Source organism: Ctenocephalides felis, unplaced genomic scaffold, assembly GCF_003426905.1.
Source record: "Ctenocephalides felis isolate EL2017-DRISC unplaced genomic scaffold, ASM342690v1 CF-g0.4_SCAFFOLD_00845, whole genome shotgun sequence".
NCBI lineage: Eukaryota > Metazoa > Arthropoda > Insecta > Siphonaptera > Pulicidae > Ctenocephalides > Ctenocephalides felis.
This window is the reverse complement of record NW_020536999.1, coordinates 42,087,131-42,105,765: the sequence shown is the minus strand read 5'-3', so window position 1 is coordinate 42,105,765 and position 18,635 is coordinate 42,087,131. Positions and strand designations below refer to the sequence as shown.

The following is an 18,635-nucleotide window of genomic DNA, read 5'->3' as shown; positions in this document are numbered from 1 at the left end:
AGTGATATAAAACTTATTCAGTTTCTTACAAAGTGTTATATGCACTACAGCGCAGCAAGTTTTTCGCAACTTTAATTAATTTTTATAATTATACTACTTCTCATAGGCCTAAAATATTTTAAGGTGTTCTGTTTGACTATCAACTGTATGACCATGCGAAGGTTCATTATAATCCCAGAAGATTAAACCTGAGGTTCTCCTTGTTAGAGACTCCGCTCATCTCTCACCTTTCTTACAATGAATCAAAATGTAATTTGTTAAACTTATTCTTCAAAACTATTTCCTAGATGTTTGGAAAATAAAAAAATAAGAAAGATATGATCTTATAAGTTTGGACATAATTTTTCTTTTTTACTTTATATTGTCACTATATAACTTTTTTTTGTTGCAGTGCCTCAATCGATGCTTCTTTTGGGGCAAGAAAAAGTGGACGATGATACAATAAGGGTATTTTGTTGGGCTCATGGTGTCTATCCATCACCAATCATAACCATGCGAATTGCAAATAAGTGAGTATGAATATAATAAAATCAAAATATGTATTTTAAATAAGGCTCATAACTAAAAGCACTATTGAATAATTTAAATCTTGTGGCATTTGATGCATAGAAATTTTGTGTCCACTCAAATCACATGAGGTATTTATTTTAAAATATGAAATTTATCTGCAAAAATATCTCCAAGCACCAAGTATCATCCTTGTCTATTTTCGCCTTCGGACAGGATAAACACTTATAACTTATATTTCTGTCTTTCTGTACGATTTCTTAAAGTTTGCAATGTGCAAAATTGTATGCACATGACATAGCAACTGGCTTTTGTTATGTGCGCAAACGTTCAATTTGCACAGCAATATCATAACATAAATCAGCGCGAATAACGCTGTTGCAATTTTTAGATTTTTGAAATTAAATTTGAAATTTTTATTAACTCTGTTGTGAAATGCGCATAGGTGCGTGAAATGTTGCCTAAAGTTTTCCATATTATTCTTGCATCTGTTATTTTGTGTACATTTGCAAAAGGGAAAATGGAATGAGAGAAGCCTGTGCAAATTAATATAGCAAATCTATTTTAGCTTGTTCAATAGAACGTTTATATTCAATAAAGTTTTCACTTAAGCGTGCAATTATCAATTTAGGTATTTATAATTTATTTAATATTTTAAATTAAAAGTGCAATGTAAAAATATTATCTTCAGATATTATATATTACATATTTTTTTAAATAGATTAGGACAATTGAATTGAATTAATATTTATATACCAAGATAAAATAGAAATTTTTATTTTCGGATCAGAATTTCCTAATTTCGATTTCATATATTATTATGTATTGATGTATTTGCTATTGCTATATTGCCAGTATGGGGTAAAATGACTGGTCTTTTGATTTAGGATCAGAAAAACACGACAAATGCATTAAAACTTCACAGGCGACGCTTTAATTTTTGTGTGGACTATCAAAAATCAATAACTGGGTTAGCAAAAATATGAGATCTGACGTTTAATTTTATTATTCAACTTCGTTCAATTCATTAGATAATTTAACACAGATTACTCAGGATGGCGGTCGAAAAGTTCGCTATATGAATAGTCCAATAATTTCGTACATGTACTGAAATTCCATTATCCTTCGTAATATCAGGAATTACTAACAAGATGAGTTGCGGCTTCAGAGAGCGTATCCCATAATTCAATATCCGAAACTCTCCTCTTGGCGACGAATTATTATGCATGCATCCAAGTCCGCTCTAATAATTTCTATATTCATATATGCATACAATATTAATAATTGTTGAATAATGTTCAAGTGCAGATTTTAAATTTACATCATAATAGCTGTTACACGTATCACGGTTTTCTTATGTCAATTAATTTAATGATTATTCCATCACTGATGTTATGAAATATTCAAAACAATTTCATATACATCAATGATATTCAAATATTTTCATGTAATACCTATTTAATGCAAAAAGTCCTAACTTATTGGAAATATTTGAATTATTTATACAAAAACTTTTTCCTAGTTTGTTATATTCATATAATTTCTTCCAAATCTCTAGACAATTAAATTTATTACAAATTTAAATTCTGTAAATTATTCTATTCTGTAAATAGTAAACATTAATTAATTATTAAAATGATTGCAAAACGTTGATTTTTTGTTTGTTGAAATTACTATTGGAAATTAGAAATTGGTCCAAATAATTTACCAAATGTTGATTAAACTATCTATTTATTAATAATAATAATTTTGTCTGCCCAAATAAACACACAAATATGCATACTTTTAATATTAGTTGTCATATTAAAACAAAGTTGAGTGAACCGTTGTAATCAGAAACAAATAAATATTGTATGGCGTCATGCTACCATTATTATATTAAAAGAAAAAACTGTCCAATTCATAGTTTCTTATTAACTGACCAAGTTTTTTTAAGTAATTTCTATATACATACTCATTATTACATACATATTAATGTTAGAAAACTACCTGAAGACCTAATATAGTATAAATTAACTATAATAATTCAAAAAAAAAATTCAAGAAAAAAAAATTAAAAAAAAAATAAAAAAAAACTTCATTTTGCTATATTTTATTGTTTTTTTTTCTTCTGTGTTTATTATTTTTTTCGTATTTCAATCAGCTCTTGTAAATACGCCACTGGGTGTATCTACTAATTTGTAATCAATCAACTTGATCTTGTCAGCATTTTCTGCTTAATGTAATAATATATACAGATTGCAGAATAAAATTGAACAAAAAAATACATACTAATTATTATAATCTTGAAGGATTAATGCTCGATTCATGTTTATACTACTATTTTTTTTTAATTATTAGAATCCTATTTATTCAATTATTATATAATTTAGTTTGTATTTTTTTTCAATTATTAAAATCTTTGATACAAAATTTAACTAGTGGGGTGCATGGCATCCCAGGTTGCATGGCATGAAAATTGCTGGAACTTACCGTACAGCAATTAAAAATCTTGGTAAGGAACCCAAAAAAAATTACACAAATGTGTACACATTATTAAAATCTCTATAAAATATCTGATAATTTGATGTACATATGTCCAATAAACATTTTTGACCGCCAAAGGACATTTTTCTTAACTTATTTTTATTGAGAGTCCATAACCGCTGGACCTGCCTTCCTAAAAATTTAATCAGTTCTTCATCTTGTCAATACAGGTAAAATATTTTTTGAATAGTTGGAAGTCGACGCTCCGTTCTCTTAAAAACTGAGTTACCGTTTTTGGCACTTTTTTCCCCATATTTTCGGAACGGCTAGACCTGCCTTCGCCAAAAATTAATTGAATGTTTTTTGAATTATTCAAATCGGTTGATCGGTGTTCCCAAAATCGTCGACGAAAATTTGTATCTGCACGCACACACACACATACTTCCATTTTTTCTAAGGTATGCCAAAATATTCAGAAACCTTTGAAACGTAAATATATATAAAAATTTTCATTTTCGATTTTTTTGCGATTACTGTAACTTACCCTTCGGGAAGTCAAAAAACCAAAATGAGCAAAATAATAATATTCCACTGATATCTAACATTTCATAATAATTCTTATTTAAATAAAAATGCCATTAAAAATACCAATAAATCCCATTTTCTAGATACACCATATATCATTTCTATTTCAGCGAACTAAGTGAGACAGACACCGATATCACGCAGAATAATGATTTGTTGTTCAAAGTTCGTGTCAGTAGCGAAGTGAGGACAGAAGAGTTGCCGGAAGATCCGGCTGAAATGTCATGCGAACTATCGTTGCCGGATACCAATTATACCTTCAAACAGGAAGGACTTGTTTATAAAGGTCAGGCCTGATGATAAAGTAATTTGTGATAAGTGTGATTGAATTGTGGAAACAGATCTAATAAATCGATTCGACATGTACTGCTTTTCATAAGACATTGAAACTAATGAACTTGAGTTATTACATGCAATTTGTACTTATTGTTACAACTTCACTATATATATATATATAATATTCTTAAGTCTATAACTCCAGCTCATAGAATTACTGATTCGGTTTATAGGATTGACTGCAACGATTGTAATGTGGAGAAAATTCTCAATATATATAGAAAATCGACATATTGAAAACTCTAAGAATTCAAGTCAGTTCAAAACCATGCTTTCAGAACATAAGTTCAATTTTAAACATACTTTCAACATTTCACAATCTATTATTTAAATAGAGAAAAAATTGTGGCCTTAGCAGATTTGCAAAGTCTGTCCTAACTTACTTAAATTTCTCTAACGTTAATAAATGTAATTCTGATCATTTTCTAAATGTCAGTTATCAGTTCTATCTATCTATCTTATCTATTTCATTAAGGGGCAAAACTAGTGTGAAATTTTCAAAAAATCGAATTTTCAATTTTTCCATTTTTCGATAGGTTATACCTTTAAAAATAATATACCAAAATTTTAAATCGGTATCTCAAAATAGTTTTTGAGTTACAGCCATTTAAAGAGTATATATATGTAGTGTATAGTAAACGATCACTTTACGAGTAACTTTAAACGCGTTTTTCTCGAAACAGCATTTTCCGAATTTGCTGCAGCGATTACTCAAAAACAAATGATCCGATCACAATCAAATTTTTTTACATGTTCTATATATAGTTCTCTGTAAAATGAACTATCGATTTTTTGATCGAATCAAAAATCGAATTTTGGCAGTCCAAAAACGACCAAAATTTTGGGTAAAAATCGATTTTTTTTAAACGCCGCCATTTTGTCAATTTTATTTCATCGAAGGTCATTTTACAGACAATATTATCTAGTGTAATAAGATTTTTTTTTTCAATTTCATCTACGTAGAGGGCCGAAATCACTGCAGCAGTGAAGGGCCTTTTTTTCGCGCCGTTGGAGATCGACGATAACTTAAAAAATATTTAATTTTTTTCTTCAAAAATTTTACAATGTATTCTTAAAACATGTGTAAATGTATTCTTGAAATTTTGAAATGATTTATAAAGTATTTTTTGATATAAATTCCCCCAAATTACATTTTTTTAGTCGGTTACACTAGTTGTGCCTCTTAAGAATAGTTCTATTACTATTTCTCAATTTTTGGTTTGTTTTTTTTTTATTAATTGTTAAAAAATGAAATTTAATGAATTATCAAATTTCTTTCTCTCAATTATTACAAAATTTATCAAATTTTGTAATAATTTACAAATATTTTCTGCATATATTAGGTTCCCATTTTTTTACATATTGGATCCTTGCTCACCTTTACACTTATTTCCCGAAATTTTTAACTATCCTGAAGATTTATTTTGTTTTCTCTAAAACTGTGACTAAAATTTGTGAAAGCTAGGGTAATATAAATTTTTGATACCATAGCAATAATTTATCACGCGTAACTAATCTGGGTGCGCAAAATGCAATATATTTGCGATTCTCCAAACGTAGTTCTCATATATGTCATTTACCCAATGCAGCCTTTCTTCTACGCAGTGCAATGCATATTAAAATAATGAGGTAATTAGTTTATGATTAATACGACTGACTCGCTGGTTTTGATTAGTGCCCCATAGTACATTATGCATTCTCCGGGCGTATTTTAAAGCCGGCTATATAATTAACACCGATTCCGGACTCCGGACCAACGCGCCTATAGAGAACGTTGCAGTATCATTTGAGCCGCACATATTGTGTTGCGTTCATTGAATTATGCATAGGAAATAATTGTACTATTCGCATTTCTATATCATTCAGTCTATTCACGTAGAAAATTGAATGTCTGTAATTCATACTGCACTTGAAAAATATGACAGACCAAAGGGAAGGAAATTGTTGGGGTAGGAGGGTAACATTTCTCTATTATCGATGGCTTACTGAATGAAATTTACATAATTTTTGCAAAAATGATAATAAATACATTTTGTTAACAATGCAATATTTCAAAATTTGTGTACTTTATTTATATACCGATATTTTGAAATAGTGTGTTTTTTAAATTTGACAGTATAAAGATACTTCCTAATTAATAATACGTAAAATGCTTATTTACAAAGATTAAAAATGCGTATTTGAATTAATTTTAAATTTTGTTTTACATTCAAAAAAATAAAGAAACATAAAATCAGTATTTACAAGCCTTTATATGCATATGTAAAACGAAAAATCTGTTTCAACAATTTTTTTATTATTAATAAATTATATGTTATGTTTCAAGCTACGGCGGCCTCTAATATTTGCACTTTTGTATATGAAAATGTTATATCAGGTTGAATAGCCTAGCAAAGGATATAATTATTGATATTGGCTGTCCTAACAATATTATAGAATTAAGATTCATGAATAATCTCACGAAAAAAGTCATAATTATTTGTTAAATATCGAAAGATTTTGAATGTGACTTAAAAGTCACGCGAGTTCATAGAGGGTTAATATAAGAAATGTGAATGATTTGTAATAAGTGAGCTGAATACTATCAATGAAGGTTCATAGACATATAGCATGTAGAGTAGTATTTTCTACATTTTTTATATTTTTGTTTTTGTTTCTCGTACCAGGAGGTCCACCAGCGGTGTCTCCAGCTGATCTTACAGCAGCTTCTGCAGATTTGACGGCTGCTGCTTCCAGGAATCACACTTTTGGTAAGTGCTAATATAATTTTACTTATATAAAATATCTGCTTTTAATACTAATAAGCCTGAAATATACTGTTTATATGATTAATAGAAGTCGTAACACAAGAATCAATTTATCATACTCAATCGCGTCATTTTAAATTTAAAAATATTATTTTTAAATTTAGATATTCGTGAATGCATATTCACTATTTTTATTCAACTAATATAAAATATTTAAATAAAATGAAGTTCGAAATACATAAAAAGCATTATCATTCTAGATGAGAAAAAATATTATCGCATACTCTTTCGCGATTGTGCGATTCCGCGATTTTTGCAAGACTATGTACTGATTTCTTGATTAATTGAGGGATTATGCTTGCTTTTTATCTGGCGGTGCGTTTTTAGAATTTTGTATTTATTATGTAATTGTATTGATTAGATTTATCCGGTACTTAATATTATTTATGAATTTCCATTTTGTTCAACATTTCTCTTTGATATTTTGTTGCATCATTATAATTTAATTAATTAATATTCACAATGAACATAAATCTTTTAAATTCGTGTTACACAATCGTGTTTATAAAATCGCCACTCTGCAATCTGGTGATACAATAAATCAGCAATATTCACCGGCAAATAGTAATTTGTCAATTGGAGGATTATCGAAATATGCACGTTCGCTTTGCGTCTGTCGAATCTGCTACGAGTAAAGGGGATTCGTATAATAAATGTGACATGGGCTTTCGCATATACATTCCATTTTGTAAATAATATAGATATTTACAAAAAAATGGTTTTAGCTGCTTTGAGTGTACGACTAAATCAAAAAAGCTTTTTCTACTGTGTGATTTAAAGCAAATACATGTAGCTGTGAAATATAAAACATGATAAATTAAAATAAGGAGAGATACAGCATACTGCATTGTGCTATACAAAAAGAATATTTATAATGTTGAAAAAATATGTTAACATTGGCAGTTATCAGTTTTAATAGTTTTTGGACAATACACATTTATATTATATTTAAAATTAGTTTAATTATATATTAGAAACTAAAGACATTTACTTTTCTTAGTGTTTTCCTTAATACTACTTTCTTTTAAATACAAATTTCAACCCCTTTCAACAACCAACAGATTCTAGATAAAAGTTTGAAGTTGCCCAATGAAAATAATATTGAAGTAATAATAATTATGATATTCTGAAATGAAATTGAAGTTACCCGAGAATTTCTAATTTTAATACTAGTTCATTTTATTATTGATATAATTAATTTTGTATAAGAGTTAATTCTATTTATTCTGTGGTAAAATGTTTATAAATAGATATTTCACGATCTTATCTCAAAATCAAAAAGACATATTTCAAATATAAAATTTGAAACGAATATCTGCATTCATATCAAATCATGGGCAAAAAATTAAAATAAGGAAAAAATGCATAGTATAATTTATGCATTGTGTGGTTAAAAAAATAGATATCGATTTGGAAAAAACTTTTTTGAGGTAAATCAAAGGATTTGGAATTTTTTGTATGTTGCATTGTGAAATAGCCTTTGTGGTTGGAATTGTGAAACAACGCACTAATTATTTTATATACCAATCATTTGGTGTTTTATATATTTATTTTATAAGGTATTTTATGTACCATCCTTTCGAATTTGATTCAAATATAGTTCAAGGGAAATGAATATAAAAACCGCTTCAAAATTTAATTTCTATTGTAAATAATTTTTGTATATGGAATTTTCAACGTCCTTCTTGAAATAGCTTTTTGAATAAAAGAAAATCGTTTAGCAATATAGAAATTTGTTTAGCAATACATATTTTATAATTATCAATGACTTGTACTAACATTATTATCTGCTATTAGAGAGAACATTTTTTTATCTATAATATAATTTACCATTTATTTTATTAAGCAATTTAGGAAACCGAATAGCATTTTCAAACTAAAAATATATTGTTTTTATTACATCGACTACATGTACTCAACTTTAATTTTCATTTAAGAATCTCTAATGAGAATTTATCTCTCAGCGAGTACCATTTAATTGAACTAACTATTCCACAAAATGTTTCTTTTAAATTAATGCTTTGAATTAGAAAATTTTATTTAATTTTTCATTTATTTCTATCATAAATCTGTAGGTTTTTTATTAAAAAAAATTCGTTCCGGTATGAGCAAGTTCCATTATATGCGCGTCACATGATTTAGGTTCATTACTGACAAAATAAATTTACCTGTGCGGATATCCGATTGCGAATCAATTTAGAAAATACGAGATCGTTTGTACGGTTTCATGTTCTTAATAAAAGGAAAAATCTTCAGAAGGCGAATTTAATTCCAAAATCATTTTAGAATCTTCGCGTACTTACTCATATGATTAATTTTTGAATGAAAGTTATAAGGGAGTGAAAAATTTGTAAAGCTTTAATAATATGCTAGAAAGGAATCATTTAGAATTACATTTGTAACTGCTAATTAATATTCTATTTTAATTTTTTATTAATAATCTCTCATAAAAATATTTGGAAATAACTCTGATTTTAGCTGATTCTGCTAACGATCTGTCGCCTTGTCTTCATCTACTAACATTTATATATCTTGCACAATATGTAAGTATTGCATGGGAACTTTTTAGCTTTGTATTTCTATTAATAATTTTAGTATATACTCACCATGATAACTTATTAACAATTTTTTTAATGAGGTTAATAGTTCTCAATAGAAATAAATAAAAATGCAGTTAGTTTGATATATTTTGTAATAATCAATATCTGAAGGAAAATACTGACGGTGGGAAAAAACCATTGTCAGATTGCATTTATAAAAACTTGACACCAAGTACAAACTTTGTTCAAGAAATAGTTTGCAGAGAACATTGTTAGTATCAGTATAATCAAAACCATTTTTTCATTCTATTACAAACATTCAATTTTCATGTGTAATAAATTTAAGTGTATTTTACTAATTATCTCTTCCCTTCCTTAGCTTGCGTAATAGGATTTAATTCATTATATTATTTTATATAATTTACCAAAGACTGTTTGCATAAGTTAAATGTGCAACAAAAAATAAAATGTGATTCGACCAACACGCAGTGTTAAAAATATTGTTTTAATAATAAGTTATTTGCAAATACTTAAAATCTTCATCATTCAAAAAAAAGTGTTTTATGGAATTGGACATGATTGATTGAACTATGCCAGTGTAGTGATTTAACATATATAATATAAACTGACTGATAAAATTTCGTAAATAATTTTAATACTCCGTCATAAAAGTTCTTAAAATTCCTTAGATTATAAGAGCAATGTAAATATCTACTTACTAATGAATTAAAAATTAATTAGACTAAAAATTACCACAAAATCACTTATGTTTTTCAGATGTGTAAAATTCGCGTAATTATCATGTTACACTGATTTTTTGTCCATACGTTTTTATTGGAGAATTATTCTAGCTATAGGTTTGAAATCTGATTAGACCTTAATATCAGCTATTATGTGTTGAATAATATGGAGATGTTTTCCTTTGGTTAAATGATACTATGTAAAAAATAATTACAATAGCATGATCTTTAAAGTATTTTGCCTTATGTAAATAATTCTTTTAACTATTTAGATAATTTTAGGCAATTCTATGTATACGAAAATTATACGTTTTGTTTATTAAGCAATATTAAATAAATGTTGGAACATAAGGATACTACGTACTTTATTATTTAATTCAAAATTCTTTTTAGGATTAACTAAACAATCAAGTCATTATTGAATTATTATATATATATATATATATATATATATATATATATATATCGATTCTTTTTCGACGATGAAAAATATTAGCATTCGTCGAAACATAGACAATTCGTCGAAATAAAAAAAAAGTTAAAAGAAAAATATTCTTTATTAATTATACGTTTAGACACCTGATGTGTGTCATCATTTAGCAAATCAAGCCATAACAAAAACAAAATATTTTTAAAACTTAAATAAGAAAGAACAACACACAAGTTATAATTTTTTTTTTTTTTAAATTTTATTTGAATAGCGATCAGAACTTATGGGTTCTATGAGCTGTGATCAATATCTTACAAACTACATTTGTTTTATTACAGATGGCAACCCAAACAGTTGTCACATCTCTGTATGATAATTTTTTTATTACAATCTCTGTAATATGGCAAGTATATGGTGCAACAATGCCGGGTGAGGGCTATTTTCACTTGGAAACATATTGCTATTTATATTTCCAAGTGAAAATCGTTGTCACTGTTGCCTGACAACAGGCTGCTCGAATAGTTATAATTTAAATCTAAAACTAAAAGAGGATACCTAATGCCTCAGACGTATTAAACTTGACAATTTAAGTTATTCAACTAATGTCATTTGCAAAATGATAACACACATGAAGTGACGAAACGTATAATTAATAATAAAAAAATTAACTTGTTTTCAAGAACAAATGGTACGAACAAAAACAATGGTTAGAATGAATATTTAAGATGAGTATCTAGGATAAATTTCCATCTTTGTCAAGAATGTCGTAAAAAAGTTTGAGTGTAGTTGCTGAGTTTTGCTATTGAGTGATCTACATAATATTTTACTATTTTATGAATTCTCTATTTGCTTCCATTTTATGTATAAACGTTCTGGATTCATACCATGTTCAAAACATTACTGTTCGGATCTCAAACCAAACAAACTAACGAGTAAATAAAACACATGAAAAACAAACTGTAAATTTTCATCTGGATACAAGCGGTTTGATAAAAAACTGGTTAAATGACGTTGATATAACACAATACTCAAACCTGCGTATATTTATAGATAGTATTACTTTTTACATGCATTGTTTTGTTCAAAGAAACTTTTAAATCATTATACATTTTAAATTCTTGTTGTCTAACAAAAAAGTGTGCACTTTATTCTTCCGCGTATGCAATTAAGCCCTCGGCAAATACAATGATGATAAAGCAAAAACTCAGATATGCACTTTATCTATTTGTATAGTGGAAATGCGTTTTTATACCAAAGTATGAAGTGATGCAAATTTAAAATGCTCATTGTAAATAACTAATTGGATGAGTCTTGAAACTGGAATATGAGTTTTTTGCATTTGTGACCGCGAAATTTTTTCAGAAAAATCTTGCGATAAATATATCGTAGAAATTGTTAATTAGATGTATATATATATATATATATATATATAAGCATTAGCTCTTTATATAAACATTTACATAAAGCGCATAATAATTAAAAGTTTTATATATTTGTTACTAACATGTGTCATTAAGTAAATTTGTGCGTCATCTGTGCGCCACTCAAATATTATGATACATTAGAATATTTATAAATCACTTAACCTCTAATTAAATCCATGTGGGCTGTTCTATAATATATATATATTTATCATGACATCAAGATTAATTTTGCAGCAAAATATTTATTTAATTGGTGATGTTGAGACGCAAATTATTATCTTGATGAATAGATATTATAGAACAGCAAATTGCGTTTTTCTAAAAACCGTCTTTTCAACGCCATGCCCACGATTTCCCAAGTTCTGCTGGACCGACTAACTTGAAATTCTCAGAGAATCTTCTTTATAGACATTTTTTAAGCATATACTCGCCTCATCACCAAATTTCAATATTAACTATTTTTAAAAAATTTGAAAACTCAAAAAAGTTGTGAGGAAAATTGATTTTTTTTCAGTCAGTCCGCTTTTTGCTTTTTTTTTTTAATTTAATCTTAGTATATACCATTGCGATATCATTCTAGATTAATAATTCTTTTATTCAATTTCGGATTACTGAGAGTTGCATTTATTGGCATGTCAATTCTTTGAGACCCCCCACTTCAACAACTGCTCATTTTTAAAATTATAAACATTATTTTACCTTTTTCTGTGCTTTTGTAATAAATAAATTACTTTTTGTGATGAATACATTATAAAAGAAATGATAGTAATTAGCCTTTTTTATGATTTTAAAAATGATCTAAAATTCATACCTCTACTCTAGAGAACACCTTTAATTTTAAATTAACTATTAAGCACTATCATTATTAATGTGAACTTAATTGAAAATATCAGGAAAGTATTGAAATCACACATCGACTAAATATTTTATAAAATGTTGTTCTGTTTGATTTTCGCGATTACTTGTGAATTAAGCGGTAAGATCAAAACGTTATATTGATTGTAAATATCTGTGGTTCGTAACACTTCAAACATGTCTTCGACATTAATAGAAAACAGTAATGATTTTCACCGTTATCTTGAAATTTGTGCCAAATTTCTATCAATCATATTGATATAAGGCATGAACTCTCATGAAAGTATAAGCAAACATTTAACTTGTAAAAATACATTCACTTATACAATACGTGAAAATTTGTAAATAGTATATTAAACTGTTATTGAATTTAACTACATCAACTTTTAATTATTATAAATTATTTTCCTGGTAATAACATATTTTCTAGTATTTAATAAAAAAAACTGGTCGTACTTGCTGTTTATTTACTGCACGTTTTGATATCAGACAATCATTTTTTATTTATTTTCTTTCAAAGTATTATGAAAAAATAACTTGTTTAATAAGTTTTAACAATACTATGCGAAAATGAACAGAGTTAGTGAATCATATGTAATAATTTTTCTAGGCTACGTTGATATTATAATTATTATTATTAATTTGATAATTCAAAATTGATATTAACACTTGGTAAAACAAACTAGGTATACATAATTTTGTGACAAAAAGCTGTCGAATCTGTGATGCCCTCTGTAATGAGTTTTATTTTAACACTTATGAATCAATTTTAGAAACATTTAATGATCTCATATAAATATGTAGTATGAATCTATATTTTTGTTAATAGTTTCTTTATTGAAAATCACAAAGCAAACATAATAATTAGATCAATAATTATGAAATATCTATAACATAAATAAGTTATATAAATAAATAAATTAAATAAATATTGATTACATATAAATAAATAATATCAAATAATTCACAGACTGTTTAAGGCACAGTATAATATATAACAATATTGATATTAATATAAATAGGACTGGTACAAGATATAACATTTTCTTAAATTATACATTACATCTACATAATTCCAATCTCGTATGTTTTCTTTGAAGAAAATATATCACCGCGTATATTCAACGTAAATATTATTTAATTTATGAAAAATTTATAAGTCGAACCGGCCCTGTATATAACTGCTTTTCTTAATACTACAAAATAAATATCTTAACGTTATAAAAATAAATAACTATTATTATTTCTTTAATACTGGCTGGGACAACTCTGCTGGTTCGTGCGGATGAAATAAGCTCTTGTTATTTTATTTTCATCAATTATAGCGTACGCTTTTTTCATAATTTCCACAGAAGCTTTCCTTTGTCTTGTTAATATCCAAGCATTTCCTAATGTAAACAGAAGATTAATTGTCTTATTCAATATTGTGATTATGTTTTTCCTTTTTATGGTAGTTGTTTGAGATCATCAATACCAAAAATAAAAAATATAGGGTAAGGATCGATTTCAAAATCTGTTGATTTAGTGAGAATTCTATTGAGTTTTAATGTTTTTTATATTATACTTATATGACAAGTAATCACAGGAATTTAAGCGTTGAAGATAATGTGTTCAAATATATTATTTTCTAATAGATACTATACAAAATTAGACATAGATTTTGCAAAGTATTTTTGATCTTTTATCGTGAATGTAGGTCTCCCATTCTCATCACTTTCCAGTATTGCTTAATTGTATTATTTTTCAAATATGAAATAATTTTACTTACTTGTATTCAAAAATCCTAGATCGTTGCAAGACCATACAACAGCGAAATTTTCATAATCTGTTCCTAAGACCCAATACGGTGCATCAAAGTCGACTATAAAGTTAATCAAACATTTATATTAATATACAAAAATACATAACTTAATGAGTTTTTTATTATATTTACCTGGTAAGGATGGAAAAGTAACTTTAAGTTTGCCTTCAGTGCTTCTAGCATTTCCGAGTTTAGCATATCCTTCAATCTCCGTGCTGATTCCTGTTCTAAAAATATATAATGAAAATGTATATTACATGTTTTCATTTTAAATACTATAAGCCGGCAGTAAAATTTAATGTCTTATATTTGCATATAAATGTAGCTATTTTTTACCGTAATGTATTTTTGCTGTTTGATAATTTAAGGATATATATTTACATATAATTAGATAGAGATGTATTTATATGATTGTTCATTCAATCATTTTAATATGATTGGTCATGGATAAAATCATATAGAGACTTTTCTATTTTACTCAATCGGTTGAATAATCAATCAAAAAGTAAATTTTTAATGTTAATTTGCATTTTAGGACCGTGTGAATTTTTTGTATAAAACAGTTGATTAATTTATTCTCTATAATGATAAATTAATTTTTATTATAAAATGGTTTATTAAATCTTTACTAAATGCAATAAAACGCATGATAATAGTATTTATTTTACTTTATGATGTAACATTAAATTATTTTGTCTTTTTTTAAAGGTTGTTCTCCTTGTTTTGTAAAAATGGAAATATATGAAATAACTAGTATCAAAACAGGTTTACATGCAAATTATCATGTTTCAGTATATACTTCTTATTGGAAATTTTAGACATTTTTTTCGTGAATAGAAATTTTGGACATTTCTTTCGGGACATTTTTTGGACATTTCCATAAATTATAACAAATTTTATAGTTTGATACAATATAAATATAAATATATTATGCAAAAACTAAATTTATTGAAAACACATCGAAAGCATAGAGAGTTGCAAGTAGCATTTTACTCTAAAAATAATTACGTGAACTTCCCTTTCCTATAGTATACATAATCTACTTAATTCATAAGATTTGAGATTCTGGGGTATTTAGGTAAAATATTCAAATATTTATTTCGAAAAAAAAATTTCGCTTTTTTCAAAAAAAAGAAATCAATGCCAATTGTGTGTTCGAAATATACTTATTTTATCTGTAATTGTATAAATTAAACCAACTTATTCGACACATTTCATTTCATCCATTGCGGGCTCTAAAAATGTCAACTGTAATCAGTAGCTACCTACAAAATACTGAACCTACATAAGCACGAAAAGCATAGATTCTGATTAGAATCGCTTAAACGCGCTGCGAAATTCTAATAATAAATTTTTATACATTGACCGCTGATCGCAGGCCTATAATATTTTAGTATGTTATTTTAGACTATGAAGTCTATCGTCATACAAGGTTTCATACATATCGTCCAAAAAAAGTTAGTCACTATTATGCCGGACCGTTTCTGTTGAAATTTGAAAAGTTATAATGAATAATTATACTATAGTGCATAGTAGTGATAAAAATTCACCATTTAATTAGAGTATCAAAACATGGATCATATATAAATAAAAGTATACTAAACAATGCAAAATCATGTTATGCTATGTTATATTACGCTACTGTATTATTCTCGAAGACAGCGACATGTCAGTTTTTTTAGCAAGATTAAGGTCTTCTAACGGTACACATTATGGGAAAGGGTTACGTTTTTGCATGGTGCATTGAGGCAACTGTACAGACAAGGTGTTGCTAACGTCTATAACTCATAACTTATTGCTAAATTAATTTTGGAACATATATATATATATATATATATATATATATATATATATATATATATATACTAGATGACCCAACAGACGTTGTTCTGTACCCGTGTCTACAATTTTTTAATATAATATACTAATATTTACCGCCTATCTGAAAATAATAATTATTGTTTTTCAAATTACTCTTTACGCTAAAATGCATATGCATTTATAATATGAGCAATGTTAAATGTAGAACTGCTTTAAATAAAATGGTGAGTCTCAATTCACACTAAATTGAAAATTGAAGTCTTTTAAACGGTATAACATAACCATAACCATAACATAACACTGGTACTTCATGTTGGATTAAATTAATTTAATTGTTTATTATTTAAGATATCCAAACTTCTCTTAAAATGTATATTATATTATTTTAATTTCTGGTACATCTCAGCTGCTTTTTGGCAATAATAATGTTGACATTTCATTTTTCTTATTTATAATCATACATTTATTATACATATTCTAATATTGTCTAGGTTTATAAGTAAATTGAAATTTTTGGCAAATGATAGTTTTCATTTTTTTTTCATTTATATCTACAATATTGCACATACATTCTAGTACTTTATAATCACATACTTCCTAGAAAATTTCTTTAACAAACTTCAGAAAGATTTATCAAAATCCGAATAATCGTTATTTAATATGAACTTTATATAAGCTCAAATTGATTCTAGGTTTTAGTTAGGAAACTTTTGTATGAAAAAAAGAAATGGGCTTTTTTATGGTTTTTCCGGTAGTTATTCGAATTTTTCTCGCCGTAAGAACCATCCTTGGACTTCAACGAACATTTTAAAAAAAGAATTGGCCAAATTGGTCCAGGCGTTGTTGAGTTATGCGCTTACCAACACATTTTGCGATTCATTTTTATATACAAGAAGATATGTATATATATATATATATATATATATATATATATAATATTATTTTTTAGGACTTTTTTATTTTTTATTATTTTTCATAACCAATCTGAACCTTTGGCTCAATTAGGTCATTTGCCGTTAGGTGCATGTCCCCAGTGAGGAATTTCTTCACATAAATGTATTGCTTATCAATTTATTATTTTCTAGGACTACAGTCAAAAAAATGACAAATTTGCCTCAAGATTTCAAGAAGTAACTTTTCGTTAAACTACGTAATAATTATAATTCTTCTCAGTTTATATCATATATCAATTCAATTACCTAATTAATAGTTATTCATTTTATAGTACAAAAATCAATTATTTTAAAATGTGAATTTAAGTATTTTTCCGTAATAATTCAGTATTAAGTATTAATTTAAATAATGAGTGCAAACTTACATTGTTCCAATCTGCCTGTTTGTGACCTTTATTGAACTGGTTGAGTTTTCATGTGATAGTTTGTATGTAGCCGTAACGCATTTTCCTCCAAATTGAAAAACTGCAAAATATCTTTCTGCTTCATACCATTTTCCAACATACTGAAATAAGGAGACACTTTTGCATAATTTGTGCATTCACAGTATTGATAATAATATTTATCGTTTTAATATTTAATATTGATTCATCGATTTATTTATAATAATCATAGATATATATAGTAATAAAACAAATAAGAATAAAATAGACTTTTATTTTTAATTTGATATGTAAACTTTTAAAATACCTTTGTTATATCAAAATCCTGCACGACTTTTACTTCTGGACATGTTCCTAAAAATGGTACTTGACACTGCACACAAAATACAAAAGACGCAAGTACTAAGATTATTTTGCTGATCATTTTGATTATTTCTGTAACGAAAACGAAAATTTATAATATTTATTTTTAACAAATAATTGTTTCAATCTACTACAAGAGCTTTTCGGAATTATTAACCGCAACTTATTGTTTGAAAATATTAACATGTTAATTTAAATTAAATAATTAACTGTTATTTCAAATAAAGATAAATGGTTATTGAACACACAAAATACATACGCATATATCATATAGTCATATATTTATTAATTTTCTTATATTTAGTTTGCAAATTGTTCATATCTATGAATTATTAAAATATTTTAAGTGCGAATAAATCAGATATTACTTTCTAAGTCTGATATTAAGTTATATTTATTACAAGTGGCATCTATACCCTTTTCATTGACTTTATTGAATTATTAAACAATTTCAATAAAATTGCAATAAGTATTAAATTATTGATAAATTAATCACAATTTTTGATAAACTAATATTTGCATTATATTTATCACGAAAAATATGTAATTACTCTGCACTTCATATATAATTGTTGATATTTATACTCTCCCAACTGACTTTGTCATTTAGCTGTGCATATAGTG

At 26.6% G+C, this 18,635-nt stretch overlaps 2 protein-coding genes across 2 annotated transcripts in view; one reads left to right on the top strand and one right to left on the bottom strand.

Annotated features, from left to right (window-relative positions):
• Positions 1-6,655, top strand: part of LOC113383467 — a 161,004-nt gene extending 154,349 nt beyond the window's left edge. The window contains exons 4-6 of the mRNA XM_026621734.1: positions 392-509; positions 3,669-3,844; positions 6,561-6,655. Coding sequence (XP_026477519.1) covers positions 392-509; positions 3,669-3,844; positions 6,561-6,655 — 389 coding nt within the window. The remainder of the gene's footprint in view (positions 1-391; positions 510-3,668; positions 3,845-6,560) is intronic.
• A 7,283-nt stretch (positions 6,656-13,938) lies between these two features.
• On the bottom strand, positions 13,939-18,274 carry LOC113383456 (apolipoprotein D-like). The gene is made up of 6 exons (XM_026621724.1): positions 18,271-18,274; positions 17,956-18,083; positions 17,631-17,770; positions 14,624-14,718; positions 14,459-14,551; positions 13,939-14,078 (listed from the first exon to the last, which is right to left on the bottom strand). Exons 1-6 carry the CDS (start codon positions 18,272-18,274, stop codon positions 13,939-13,941), a joined length of 600 nt encoding a protein of 199 aa, XP_026477509.1.
• Positions 18,275-18,635: the final 361 nt, after the last annotated feature.

What these genes read in the sequence shown, in the direction of transcription:
- LOC113383456 (XM_026621724.1), bottom strand. An exon ending in AGGATTTTGATATAACAAAG is followed by an intron (nt 17,771 to 17,955) that starts GTATTTTAAAAG and finishes TCCTTATTTCAG; the next exon opens with TATGTTGGAAAATGGTATGA. An exon ending in TCTAGGATTTTTGAATACAA is followed by an intron (nt 14,079 to 14,458) that starts GTAAGTAAAATT and finishes TGTTTACATTAG; the next exon opens with GAAATGCTTGGATATTAACA.